This window comes from Sebastes umbrosus, chromosome 5, assembly GCF_015220745.1.
Source record: "Sebastes umbrosus isolate fSebUmb1 chromosome 5, fSebUmb1.pri, whole genome shotgun sequence".
Classification (NCBI taxonomy): domain Eukaryota; kingdom Metazoa; phylum Chordata; class Actinopteri; order Perciformes; family Sebastidae; genus Sebastes; species Sebastes umbrosus.
This window is the reverse complement of record NC_051273.1, coordinates 25,826,657-25,840,609: the sequence shown is the minus strand read 5'-3', so window position 1 is coordinate 25,840,609 and position 13,953 is coordinate 25,826,657. Positions and strand designations below refer to the sequence as shown.

At 42.9% G+C, this 13,953-nt stretch overlaps 2 protein-coding genes across 2 annotated transcripts in view; one reads left to right on the top strand and one right to left on the bottom strand.

Annotated features, from left to right (window-relative positions):
- sh3rf1 (SH3 domain containing ring finger 1) overlaps positions 1 to 13,953 on the top strand; it is a 64,738-nt gene that overhangs the window by 46,167 nt on the left and 4,618 nt on the right. The window contains exons 6-11 of the mRNA XM_037770079.1: positions 4,765 to 4,875; positions 7,515 to 7,642; positions 8,267 to 8,437; positions 10,356 to 10,639; positions 10,959 to 11,275; positions 12,947 to 13,281. Coding sequence (XP_037626007.1) covers positions 4,765 to 4,875; positions 7,515 to 7,642; positions 8,267 to 8,437; positions 10,356 to 10,639; positions 10,959 to 11,275; positions 12,947 to 13,281 — 1,346 coding nt within the window. The remainder of the gene's footprint in view (positions 1 to 4,764; positions 4,876 to 7,514; positions 7,643 to 8,266; positions 8,438 to 10,355; positions 10,640 to 10,958; positions 11,276 to 12,946; positions 13,282 to 13,953) is intronic.
- Positions 921 to 4,757, bottom strand: LOC119488425 (nuclear factor 7, ovary-like). The gene has a single exon (XM_037770080.1). It carries the CDS (start codon positions 3,503 to 3,505, stop codon positions 2,126 to 2,128), a length of 1,380 nt encoding a protein of 459 aa, XP_037626008.1. The 5' UTR covers positions 3,506 to 4,757; the 3' UTR covers positions 921 to 2,125.

The window sequence follows — 13,953 nt, the reverse complement described above, 5'->3', positions numbered from 1 at the left end:
GACCACAGGCTACAGGGAGATATTGTGTATCCAACTCCAACAGTATGGCCTTGTTACCAGGACACCGCCATGACTCACGTGGATGACTGGTTGGAGAAGCCGTCGCACTTTAACATGCCCAATGAAATGTGCTGCTGGGTGGTCACCTGGTTTCCATTGGCCAATTAGATTGTCAGACCACCATTCAATGTGACAGGAGTGTGGGAGAATGTGTTTAAAATGAAATGTGTTGTGCTCTAAAATACTGCAGGCCATCTTCCCGTATGATGATGTAGGATTCCTGTTGCTTCATTCCTGAAATCTGTTCAGAATAAGACTGATTACAAGCATGTGGCGTTTACTTAAAGGGATAGTTCGGGTGTTTTGACATGTAGCTGTATGAGGTACTTCTCCACAGTCAGTGTATTACCTACAGTAGATGGAGTTTGGAGAAGGACACCTAAAAGTGTACGCTATATTTAGAATATTTTCACCACTTTACCGCGCTGTCAGACAGCCCTTTCTGACGGGGAATTGAGGCAGTTATCTTTGCTCCCTTCAAAGCCACCAGACTCCATTGACAAAAACTGTAATTTTACCTTGCAGAACATGGGAGTTGCTGGTCTACCGCTGCCTCGATCGGTTAGTTAGCTTGGCCCACGCTCACAGACTTACAGACTTTGAGGCGCGTTCCCGCAAAGTCCGTGAGGGTTTATCACTGTCCCACTGTCAAATCGTCAAGTCCTTGAGGGCTCTCTCGCAGACATTTTGAGCCCTTTATGAACACTTTCCGTAAGTCCGCATCTCTGCAGACTTTGCATGAGGGAATTATCCACAATTCATAGTGCTGTGACGTTAAACACAGGGTTACCGCGGTTACCAGGGGAAGCCTTCCGTGCCATTGAATTTCAATGGCACTAGAAGCCCCGTGGCGTAAAAAAAAAAAGGTAAACAAGGAGTTTATGGTTTATTCATCAACCATTTCTTTACATTTTGCGTATTGAAGTTTGACAAAAACAAGTAAATTGATAATTTCACAGTAACCTCTAGTCACGCAAGGCAAGAGCCTGGAAGACGTTATAATAGGCGATAAAAACATTAAATAATAACCCACAATTGGCATTGTCAAGGTAACGTGATATGTCACCGCAAAGTGCTGTCCCAGGTGACGTCCGTCATGTCCCCGAGAGTTCAGGGCTTAAGGCCTTAGGGGGGACATTGGGATTGGGCCATTGTGTAATTGTGTGACTTTGGTGTTGGTTAGTTCGGATTCACCAAAGTCACACAATAACACAAACAAACTAAAAAAATGCATTTCCTTAAGAAAATGCGTGTGAACGCTGACAGCTGAAATATATTTCAAAGCATTGCTGAAAGAAATACCGAAATCTGAAATGAATTGTCTGTAACAGCTTCAAGCTCAAATGCATTGCGCTTACTAATTTAAAACTGGTAGAACTGAAAGCAGAATTGCTTTACTTAAAGAGGTAAGAGCTGAAATACATTGCCAGAAAAGCTTGAAGCTAAACTGCAATACTGTCAAAACTGTAAGTTGAAAGGAATTCCCTAATAAGTCTGAATGAAGAAATGCTTTATATGAAAAGTGATATTCCTAAAAACAAATGCAGGAGAAATGTATCATACTGTTAGTTTATTTTGTTAACCCCATTTCTCCCATTAGTTGTTACCTTGACAACAACTACTCTTCCTGCTCCATATTCAAATAAAGTACATATAGTCAATAAAAGTTGCACTTACAGGTCAAGATTCAAGATTCCTTTATTTGTCATTTTTATGCTCCACATAAAAACGAAATTGTGTTTCTTACATCCACCACTCAGAAATTCAGTGCAAAACAATCGGTGAGAACTATAAAGTAATTAACTAATAATTAATACAATACAATACAAACGTCATACGTCATACAAGTCATGTAAACTATAAGTACTAATAGTCGAAATGTTGCTACCCTCGCTAGTCGGCACCAGAAATTCAGAAATGCAAAAAACTACCAGTCGGTTAAACTTATTATTAAAATGTGTATTTTATTCATGTAGACATTTAAATCACATATAATCATCAGTCACCCACGCCTGCCACCACATCTTCTTCTATACTTTTCTATCACCACCTTCAAACTAAAGACTCAGACCTGTTGTCTTGTCACACTGACCTTCAGTGGTAATATCTTCAGTTTATCCATAGTGCTAATGAATGGAAACATCCTCTCAGTGAAAGTGTGTGTGAAGGTGTGTATGAGAGCGTTAGTATCGGGATTGGAGAACGACAGCTGTCCTCCGTCCCAGTCCAGATTCACTCTGATCCTCTGGAGCTTCTTCATCACTCCGAGATGAGTGTTGGGAGCTGGTAGTGACCCTGCTGAGTATTTACCATTAGAGAACCATATCCTCCATAATCCAGCCCGTATGTCTCCCTTCCTCGGGACGGACTCTTCTGACACACCCACAAACCAGTCTGTGCTGTTTCCAACCTCGACGTCCCAGCTGTGAGTCCCTGAGTTAAAGCCCTCACAGCCCAGGACGGAGAAGTATTTAACCCTCTCTGGATTATCAGGAAGCAGCTGTTTCTCTCCTCGTCTCACACTGGTCAGATCTTCAGACAGGATGAGTCTTGGATCGGCAGTGTTGGGGTCCAGAATCACAGGAGTGTAGGAGACCATGTCCTTCATCTTGTTCCAGATGTTGAAGGCGAGGTTGCCCAGGTGTTTGGCCTCGTCTATCAGAGCTCCTGAGGGCAGCTGTGGATCCTCCAGCAGGGGGTACTTCTGGACTCGTCCCACTGCAGCCTTGTAGTTGAGCAGGAATGAGAGGTCTTCAGCTCTCAGCTCGTCCTCTGTGAACCTGACTGTGTCTGAAAGAGCTGCGATCTCTCTGCAGAGAGCCTCCAACGTCTCCACCATCACCTGAATCTTGTGCCCCTCTTCCTCCCTCAGTGCAGCCACCCTGGCCTCCTCTTCCTCTTCTAGAAACTGGTGAAGCTTCCTGAACTGCTCCTTAATCTGCCTCTCTGTGTGTTGAGCATGGACCTTCACGTGCTCTGCTTTTTTATCAAACTCCACTTTAACTTGATTAAGAACCTTTAACTTCCTCTTTAAGGGCTTCAGAGTTTCCTGAAGTGCCTTCTTGTGTTGTCTTGCGGCTTCGTCGATGGGTCTGAATCTGTGGTTGGTGTGTTTTTCTGAATCTCTGCAGACAACACACACCGGCTGCTGATGGTCCAGACAGAAGAGTTTGAGTTTCTCAGAGTGCAGACTGCAGAGAGCCTCCGAAGCGCTCTGAGCTCTCTCTCGTAAGAAACTCTCACACAGGTTCTTTAAAGTGAAGCTAATAGGCGGGTCTTTCGAGGATCTTCTCTTACAAACTGGACACTCGTGTGCTGGTCTGTCGCTCCACCAGCCCTGCAGACAGTCTTTACAGAAGCTGTGGCTACACGACAGAACAACGGGATCTCTAAAGATTTCTTGACAGACCGGACAGTAAAGATCCTCTTCTAATCTGGAAGCCATTGTGTCTCTGGGTGAAACTGAAAACACAGTAGACTAAAAAAGGAAGTTAGAGTTAGAGTTTATCTCTAGAACGTTGCCTCCCTTTTTTCACTTTGAGACTTTAAGCGTTTTATCAATCAGCAGCAGGTAGCAGTTGAAGTATTTTACTACTTCATTACTCCCTCCCGTAATTGTCCTCCTTCAGCTGAAGTTTTGTAATGAGGGTAAATCTCAGCTTTGTAATGACGGTTAATCTTACCCTCTGTCTGTCTGTCTGTCTGTCTGTCTGTCTGTCTGTCAGTGTTCCTCTTCTCTCTGAGAACTGAACAGGAATAAACTTCCCGGTTTGTCTCCGATGACGTCATGTAAGGGGTTGAGCTTTGTCAGTCGGTGTTTCATTTTAAACATGAACAAAAAGGAACAGATGATAAGTATTCTTCAAAGGTACAAGGGTTGAAGTCATTTTGAAAAAGCAGAATGGCCCTGAGAGCTCAACGCGCTGCAAATAGAGAAAACAACCAAATACAGAAACACTCTGCAACAGGCACCACACAACAAGGAAACTGTTTCCAGGGGACACTACAAAGTGATGCACATGGCAGGTTTATGGCTTCTGAAGTTATTGAAGTCGGCTGTCCGTCAGTGGTGTTGAAAGATTAGCTAAATACAAGTTGTTTTTTGTCTTATTTTATCATGATCCTATGATTCAGATATTATTGCAGATATCTGCTGTTTCAGCTTATTATTAACTTGCCAATTAGCACGTTTCTGCATTTGGTTGTGTTTTCTCTATTTGCAAATCTGTAAAAGATATCAAAAAGCTGAATACAAGTTTAATAGTACAAAACCCATTTAAAATTTAAATGGCGTCTGTAGATGAAAGTATGCGGAAGGAGTAGCATTTCAAAGTGGAGTAGGTTTAAGAGGATTTGAAGATTCTTTCCATCGAGTTACATTATAGTGTTGTTTTTTTTTTAAGTTTAATATTTTAAAAAATATAAGTTAGAAACAGGAAAAGTCATTACGAACGTCCTTAAAGAGCTGAACATTTTGATATTTGAATGGTTTCTGTAGCTGTAAATATGCTTTATGCTTTCTCCAAACTCCATCTGCTGTAGGTAATACACAGACTATGGAGAAGTACCTCATACAACCACACTGAGAAACATCCGAACCATCCCTTTAAGCACATTTTATTCTTCATGTGCGAGTGATGCTTGTCCTATACGTCGTATTCATTATGGTATATTTGATTGTCCACATTTCCCTTTTGTTGACAGGTACACATTTGCACAACTGGACTCATCGTGACCCCGCCCCCTAGTAGTCCTGTTACTACGGCAACAGTCTTCACGTTTCCCTCGGATACGAGCTACACGTCCATCTCTGTGGTAGGTGGAATCCTCTGCAGGTCTATAAATCTTACAAACACCAGGCCAGTTAAACATTATTGGAGTAAATGATTCAGAGTTTAGTATGTGTTTTTTTCTGGAATGCTAAACAGATTGAATAAATATATGTCATGTTACTATGGATCAAGCCAAAAGAATACATTCATAATTATATTAAGTTTTTTCTACAAATAGTTTTCACAATTTTATTTAGACAGTTGACTCATTTGTGTGTGCATGTGTCACTGACTACGTTTACATGCACGCTAATATTTCACTATCCAAATATGACCATATTCTGAATTTGATACGGGTCACGTTAACCGCATACTCCGTTTGGATATTCGCCGACCTTTTCAAGAAGGTGGTTGAAGGAATGGAAGAGGGACGCTGTGTTCGCACGGTCCAACAGGCCAACCTCCGGTTACGTTAATCGGAGTACGCACGGCTGCAAAAGTATACAATATAAAATAATCTGTTATGGGTTGAATTAATGAACGCACATTGCAATGTTACCTCCAAAACTTTTGCTTTCTCTTGAGAACATGAGCTTGTTTAGATGAGAAGATCTGCCTCGTGGCACTTTCCCATCAACAGCTGCTGCTAACAAGCAACATAGAGCCGTTACTTCAGGCTGTAAAACTGTTAATCTGTTTTTTTATGTCGAATAAGAAGCTTTATTATGTCACGATCTGTCAACAAACTCCATAAAGACAGAAACATGGAGGAAACTTTTTAAGCAGAAATGAACTTCTTAACAAAACAATAAAAAAAAAATCAGTACAACTACAAAATGTCAAGAAATCCCTTCAGCCCACACAAAACAGCACGCTCACTTCCTGTCTGTCTGTGTGTATGCTCTGGCATGTGGAGTTTCTGAATGAGCAGGAATGTGTACACAAAAGGTTGAGCTCTACGCTTCACTTGGGAACCCTACATGATGTTTTTGTACAGATGATTTCTACTAGCCTGCAGGCAACCTAATTATCTCAGCTCAAGCGTCAGCAGTGAACCGAAGTGCATATCGACACTCACACGTACACACAGGCCTTATACACACACACACACACACACACACACACACACACACACACACATACACATACACACATACCACAGGGCTGTCTGAGTGCCTCTCTCCTGCACCATTGTGTCATGGAAGCTATTACTCTGCTGCTCAGCGCTGGCAACGTTTGAGCTTTGGGAGGATTCTTCTTGCTCTCCGAGGTAAAGGAGTCATCTTCTCCATCTTTCTGACACACTGAGCACTCATTAAAGGGCTTCTAAACATGTGTTATGTTGTTTTTATTTAGGCTGTGACTCAATTAAAATAGTTAATCGTGATTAATCGCACATTTTTTATCTGTTCAAAATGTACCTTAAAGGGAGATTTGTCAAGTATTTAATACTCTTATCAACATGGGAGTGGGCAAATATGCTGCTTTATGCAAATGTATGTATATATTTATTATTGTAAATCAATTAACAACACAAAACAATGACAGATATTGTCCAGAAACCCTCACAGGTACTGCATTTAGCATAAAACAATATGCTCAAATCATAACATGGCAAACTGCAGCCCGACAGGCAACAACAGCTGTCAGTGTGTCAGTGTGCTGACTTGACTATGACTTGCCCCCAAACTGCATGTGATTATCATAAAGTGGGCATGTCTGTAAAGGGGAGACTCGTGGGTACCCATAGAACCCATTTACATTCACATATCTGGAGGTTAGAGGTCAAGAGACCCCTTTTGAAAATGGCCATGACAGTTTTTTTTCGCTGAAATTTAGCGTAAATTTGGAGCGTTATTTAGGCTTCTTCACGACATGGTTGGTAACAATGGATTCATCAGATTTTTTCTAGTTTCACATGATGCCATTATCTTCACTCCAGCTTTAAAGCTGAGCCCGCTACAACCTCCAAAAGATTGAATAGTGGCTGGGCTCGACGGCGGCCCGTCTGATTTTTAAGAGGTTAAAATTGCAAGTTGCGTTAATGCGTTATTATCGCATTAACTCTGACAGCCCTAGTTATGATGTTTTCATGTGCTTTATGTTGACATAGCAGGTCTGCAACTTAATCCTGTAATCTAGTAGCACACAAAACATTTTTTTTTCATGGCTCATTAGCCTCGAGTCAAAAGTCTGAACAAGGGAAAACAAGTGAGTCAAGATGAATCCACTCATGCTCCGTTTTTAAGGGTTTGCTCTGAAGTGTCGCCGACAAGACGTATTTTTTTCTTTTTTCATTTCATATGGTCCCAATTAAATACTGCAATGGATTTAACATCCAGCTATGTGGTCTCCTAGCAACAAACAAACAAGCAGAATAGAAGATTGCGAAGGGGGAAGTCAGGGACAAGGCGGCTACGGCGTCTGCCAAACCAGACTCTCCCCGAGTGTGTCGGCAAACCGAAGGGAATATCCCAGATGACAGATGATCTCTCATTCTCTTTTCCCTTCTTTTGTTACACATAAACAAAACTGGTTTCTCCTCTTACGTAACATACGCTGTGTATTTTAGACTCATGTTGCTTGTTTTTTGTCTTTCTGCGTCACACTGAGAGGAAATAAAATGATGGGGTCGTAATTATCTAACTACTAAAATATGATTTTCTGCTCCTCTCTTAACAGGATGCTCTCCCGCCGCCCCCACCTCCTCCCCCTCAGTCCTCCGTCGACGGAGCGGCGTACTCGTTGGCTGCCGGACAGAGACCCTCCCCCAGCATAAGCGACCAAAGTGGGAGACAAAGACCCACAGTGTGAGTTATAAAAACAGTCCCACACAAAAATATGCAGTCTTCCTTAAATGTGCAGTGAAATGTCAGAAGCGGTTTGTGCAGCGACGGCCCGGGGCCTTAATGGAAACGCTGAAAAGCTCAGCCCCCCCCCCCCACCTCCCGCCTCAGCTGTCAGTGTGAGGCTGTGAGCATGTGCACAGGTGACGGGTTCACAACCTGTGGATGACGGTCTCCTGGGTGTCATTGGAGATTCCCCACTGACTTTTGACCCCCTCACCTTTTACCCTCATTACTCCTCCCAAGACAGCGTACACCTGATAAGAATTAGATCCACCCGCGCTGCCGTCATCTGCCTGTGCATGCATGTCAGACCCTGAGGCATTTATGTTCCCTTTCCCCCACTGACAACATTGAAATCAGACTGAAAACATCCCAGCTGAGACTCCCCATCTTCTTTGGCTGCCCTGACCCGCAAATTGTTTTGTCCTCCAGTGCCGATTTTCTCTGGTTCAGAGCAGGACTCAGAGGAGATGATGACACATGAACAGCTAGAAAATCCAGAACAAATGACATGCTGTACAAACTGTTAGCTCCATAGTTGTTGTGGTTAAATTCCTTATCTTTTGCTTCCTGTCTGTTCTCCAGCTACGTGGCCATGTTCCCCTACATTCCCCGTAAGGAGGACGAGCTGGAGCTGAGGAAGGGAGAGATGTTTCTGGTGCTGGAACGCTGTCAGGACGGCTGGTTCAAGGGCACCTCCATGCACACCGGCAAGATCGGAGTCTTCCCTGGGAACTACATGAGCCCAGTCAGCAGGTCAGTCATTTATTACACTCAAGTCACACGTACACATGTCTGGTTTCACATCTGTGATGCATAGCCAAACGTTAATAACTCCATCTGGTTGTGATTTTTAAGATAACTTATCACCTATCCGGCTCTACATGGTGAAGTCTCTGAGTACATATTTTTTACTCAAGGTCTTTTTATTGATATTTAAAGTCGTATAAAATGCAGTAAATCACAGATAGAGTTGTATTGTCCCTCATGTTTCTGCCCCAGCAGGGCCCCATCCCTTTTATAGCATTCCTGTAAGATAAGATAAGATATTTCTTTATTAGTCCCACAGTGGGGACATTTGTATCGTTTAGTAATCAAACTGAATATATTCCAATCACTTCAATTCAGTGTGACAAAAAATCGTAAGTAAGACACAAACAAATCTATTGAATAAAAAGATTTAAAAAGAATAATAAAAGAAGATAAATATAAATAATACGTGGTAAGAAAAAAATATAAAATAAAATTCAAAAGAATTTACAAATAAATAATATTTAATAATTAATAAGTAAACCATGTAAAATAAATAAATAAAATATCAGTGGCGTCCATTTTTGTTCTGTTTAGGTGAAAAATGGTTGCCATATAGCATAAAATTCCTGAGCCTCTTGTAGAAGAGCACATTTTCTCCAATTTTAAATGATGTATAAGGTCTTTAATCCACAGCTTAAAGGTTGGAGGAAATTGTTCCTTTCATTTAAACAGTATAAATCGTCTGGATAAAAGAGATCATATGATGTATATCTTGTGGAGCTACTTCAGATACTGCAGTCGTAGCAGAAGGTTCTCTGGATACTTCCAAAGTATCTGAAAAGGGTTTAACTATTGATTACCAGAAAGTATTTAGTTCTGGAGAAAACATATGTGAAAGGGCGGCTGGTGCTTGAAATAAAATGAAGGGAGGCCGTGCGTTTGTCTCCAAACATTGGAATAGTTTACTTCTTATTTACCTCTTAAATCATCCAATTCAATTAAAACCTTTTTTAAAACTTCTGAAGACTCGCTTATAGTCCCTCGCTTATCTTAACTGTAAACATTTTATTTTATTTATATTTTATATAAGCTATTTGACCAAAGAAATGTTCCAACTTTGCAAATAATTCCTGTTACTGTAAGCATCGCTGTTGGTTGCAATGCAAATTCCTTTTATAGCAACATGTTGTTAAAAGTTATTTTCTTGATTTCAGCTTTCAGTGTCTATCAGCAGGTTGTGTTTAAAGGGACAGTGTGTAACATTTTGGATTTTGTATAATCACCTGAAACTAAGAATCGTTGTGTTTTCGTTAGCTTAGAATGAGCCGTTTATAGCTCCATAAGGAGCGGGTCGTCTTCACGGAGTCCGCCACAAACCAAACACTGGAGAGAGTCTTTCACGTTTTTACGTTAGCTGGAGGCCACCGTAGTTCTCGGACACGCTTGTGAAACTGCGGTAACGTGAGCCGCAGAGTGCTAAACCGTGGTACCGCCAGCTGCCGTCTGACCTCAGTTGTTCCTAAAGTAGTGTTATTATGGTATGGATGACCTCTGAGCGAGGACAACGGCGTTACCACGGTTTAACTTTCTGCAGCCTAGGAAAGGGAGGAGTGAACGGAGAGGTACTCAGTTCGTTGCAATCTCAAGCGCACCACTAGATGCCACCAAAAGCTACACAACGTCCCTTTAAATAGATACGTGTGATCTCTCACTGTTTCAACTTGTGCAACAGTTTCAGAAGAAGAACACAAAAACATATTAATAAAAAATTAATAAATTAAAAACTACTGTGATTACACTTTAGAAGGGTCACCTGAAAACCGAAAACAGTTTATGAGGTATAAAACCATCCTGTCGGTCTGATGTTCTACCTCAGACTGTTTTATTGTCTGAGACCCATCTTTCTGTCCTCGCCCTCCAGGACCGCGTCAGGGAGCACGCAGCCCAAAGTGCCCATGAGTCTGTGCACTCAGGCGGGCAGAGGGGTCACCATCGTCAGCCCCTCGTCTGCAGCCCTCGGGGCCATCGTTCCAGGTCCCGATTTCAACAAACCCCTCACCGTGAGCTCCGGCGCTCCACCTGCCAACTCCCAACCTGCAGCCGTGGCAACAGCAGCTCAGACCGCCACAGGTCAACAGCCAAAGGTCCCTCTGCACGTCAGCTCCCAGATGACTGTGAATCAGGCTCGCAACGCCGTCAGGACAGGTACGTTTACCGGGAGGAACGTGGGTTCTGGATGTGGGCTCGTTGTATGAAAGGGGTTTTAAAGACGGGTGTGAATCTTTCTGCATCTTACAACTCGATTTTGATCCTTGGGGTCATGATTTGATTCAAAATCAATTCAAAACTCTATGAAAATTTGAGCATTTAAAGATACAGTCTCTGATTTGTTCCCGAATCCCAAAATGTCTGAAGAAATGGTCAATTTTTGGAAGTTGCTGAATCAATTCAGAATCACATGAAACGATTTTCCCCCCACCCCTAGCTTTAAATGTGTAATATTGTTTTCTATCTCATTTTGCAGCTGCGTGTCACAGTCAGGACCGGCCCACAGCAGCTGTGACTCCCATCCAGTCTGCGACACCTGTCCCCTATCTCCCACACCTCACCGTTTGCCCGCAGCCTTCCTCCAACCCCAACCAGTGCTGCACCCGGGCGGGCGTGGCTATGGGCTGCGCCGCTGCGTCTCTGACTCCACCCAATGTCAGCGCTGCGTCCTTGGAGGGTGACGCTCTGAGATCAGTTGCTATCCTCACCGTCCCCGGCTCGGGGAACAGCTCTGCTCTCAATCCCTCGTCTAACAGCGCGGCTCTCGCGAGCCGACTGGACAAAGACGTCAAGGTAGAAACAATTCAGAGCTTCCATGTGCTTCATTAACATTATCTGTATCTAATTATCTACTGCTGACGTGTTTGCAGTAGATGTTTGAATGTTTGATCATGGGAGAGAATTTATGTTCAGATCTATGCCTTGTAGTTGGTTGGGAGTGTCTGGGATTCCTGATGACATTAGTTTTCTAATCACACTGATAGGATTCACCAATAATAATCAACAAGGAGATGTTATTATTATGCACAGTAGTGCTGCACGATATATCGTTTCAGCATCGACATTGTGATGTACACAATAGTCAAATCACAAGACGTCATATTTGCCAACCTTGAGACCTCAAAAATAGGGAGGATTTCAGAGACTTTGTTTCCTGCATTCAGGATGAAAATAACAAAATAATAAGTAAACTGCAACAGCATTTCTTTTTACTTCTTTTACTTTTAATTCTCAGAAAAGAAAACTGAATAATTCACCCCTCTGGCATAAACTAATATTTATCAGTTTTCATTCATTCATTAATTTGTAGTAGTATTTCTGTCTTGTAGTACTCTCCATTTCCCACTCCTTCTCTCACTCACTGAAGGTTCTTTCAGACACCGCGCGACAACGGCACCACTGCATTCTGAAACGCGTTATTTCCGATGGCTTGTGCCGCACCACGACGCATTCTCTCTACGTTGAGCAAAGCCCAACTTTAGGCACTACACGCTGTGATGTGCGGCGAGCGCAGCTCAAACCGCGTTGTGTCGCGATCAGCACTCTTCTGCCGGGAAAAGACATCTGGTGTTGCTGTATTGTCATCTGAGTGGAAACAGTTGGGCTTATACACGCTGTACAGCGCCAGAGACACGTTGAAATAATGAAAAAGAAAAAAAGTGTGAAAATTTGCCATAAATCGTGAGAAATATGGGAGAATGGTGACCCCGGGAGGAAACCGGGAGAGAGCGATGAAAAACATGAGTCAGCTTACAAGTATGCAGGACGTACGGTGTATATTTTACACTTCTCAATGGGTGGGGTCCTCGTCTGCCTGGGGATTCAACTTGGCGGGTCAGAGATGGCCGCTCGTTGTATGAAGATACTCTCCCGGGCGAGCGATTTCCCCGTAGCCACCACACACCGCTATGAAGGTGGCTCGCGACTCCAGCCATGTAAGGAGTCTGCGGCGATGTCGGCAACCGACCAAACCAGTGTTGAAACACTGACCCCATCTCGTTCACCATGCTTTGAGGGTGTGACCTTGTTGCTGTCATCACCATTCATATTTATACAACCAATGTGTTCAAGATTGGATAGTTTACTAGAAGTTCTTCATAGATCTAGCCTTAATTTTGCTCTCAAGATGCACCATATTGATGCATTTTACAAAATTTAAGGTGAAAATTCCTATTTATGGACATATTGCAATGTCTTTTTCTTCCGCAGCCCTAATGCCCAGTTTGTTTCTGTCTTTTTGTCGCTTGTTCTGTCTTTTACAACAGACAGTGTCTGTGTTTTTCCTCACTTCCAACCTAGTTTACAACCTGTCTGTGCTATAAATAGGATTTTCTTTTACCACATTTGTGCGTGTCAGCCCATTCCAGGCTCTACTAGAATATACCTGTCTGCGGTCTGTGAAAATGACTCGTGCCTCAGGAGTTGTTGCAGCTCTCTAACAAACACATTATGCCGTTGCTGCAGAGAGAAAAGAAAAGCCTTCTGAAGCTGTTGTCCTCCAATAAGAAGAAGTCTCGCCCGTCGCCGCCCTCCTCTCCCACCCTCGAGGCGGAACAAGCTGCTGCTGCTGGAGAGGTGCTCCACGGTGCCGTGGGCCCCGACACCTCCCCTCCCTCCGGCTCTGAGCCTGAACCTGCTGCTGCTGTCGCCTCGGCGTTCTCACCCTCTTCAGTCCCAGAGTCCTCTCATAGGAAGAGCAGTCCCCTCGATGGATGTGCACCTATCGCTCCGCCTCCTCGCCAGCCGTGCTCCTCTCTCTTATCTCAACAGCACGACGCAAGGCCCATCATATGTGAGAGGTACGCTGACGTCAATCTTCTGATTGTCCTTCTCATAGCAGTGTTCATTTTGGCAGCTATTTTAGATTTAGTCTAAAGGCTTTTGCGCGTTCATTTTTTGTCCGAAATTGTCGCATGTTCAAATAAATACGACGTTGTGTGTTGTGTTTCGCATTCGTCAAAAAGGTAAAAGAGAGTTATTTGACCACTCCACGTCTCCCAGCACAAAGCACTTTATGATAAAGAAATAAACAAATTCAAAGATGTTGAATTTAAAGGTAGGTTGTGGCAGGTGATTGCAGAACAGCTTGGAATCAGGGATGGTTGCAAAACAAAGGACATAGGAAAGATGAGACATGGTGTGCAAAGACAAAAATGCTTTTTAGTTTTAGTCACATTTTAGTCATTTTTATCCTTCATAGTTTTAGTCAAGTTTTAGTCGCCCAGAAGTCATTACGTTTTAGTCAACTTGTGTTTTCTCTCTTAATTTCATCAGCTATGTTTTTATTTAGTCTTTTCCTGTGTCCTTTTTTCATCAGATTATATTGAACATTTCAATCTAGTCAATCTAGTCTAGCCAAAACAATCGTTATTATAATTAACCTTTCACCGTTAAGAGAGCCGATCCGCATCGCCCAACATGGAAAAATATGCTTTAATCAACCCGACCCAGAAACGGCAACTTTATGCATT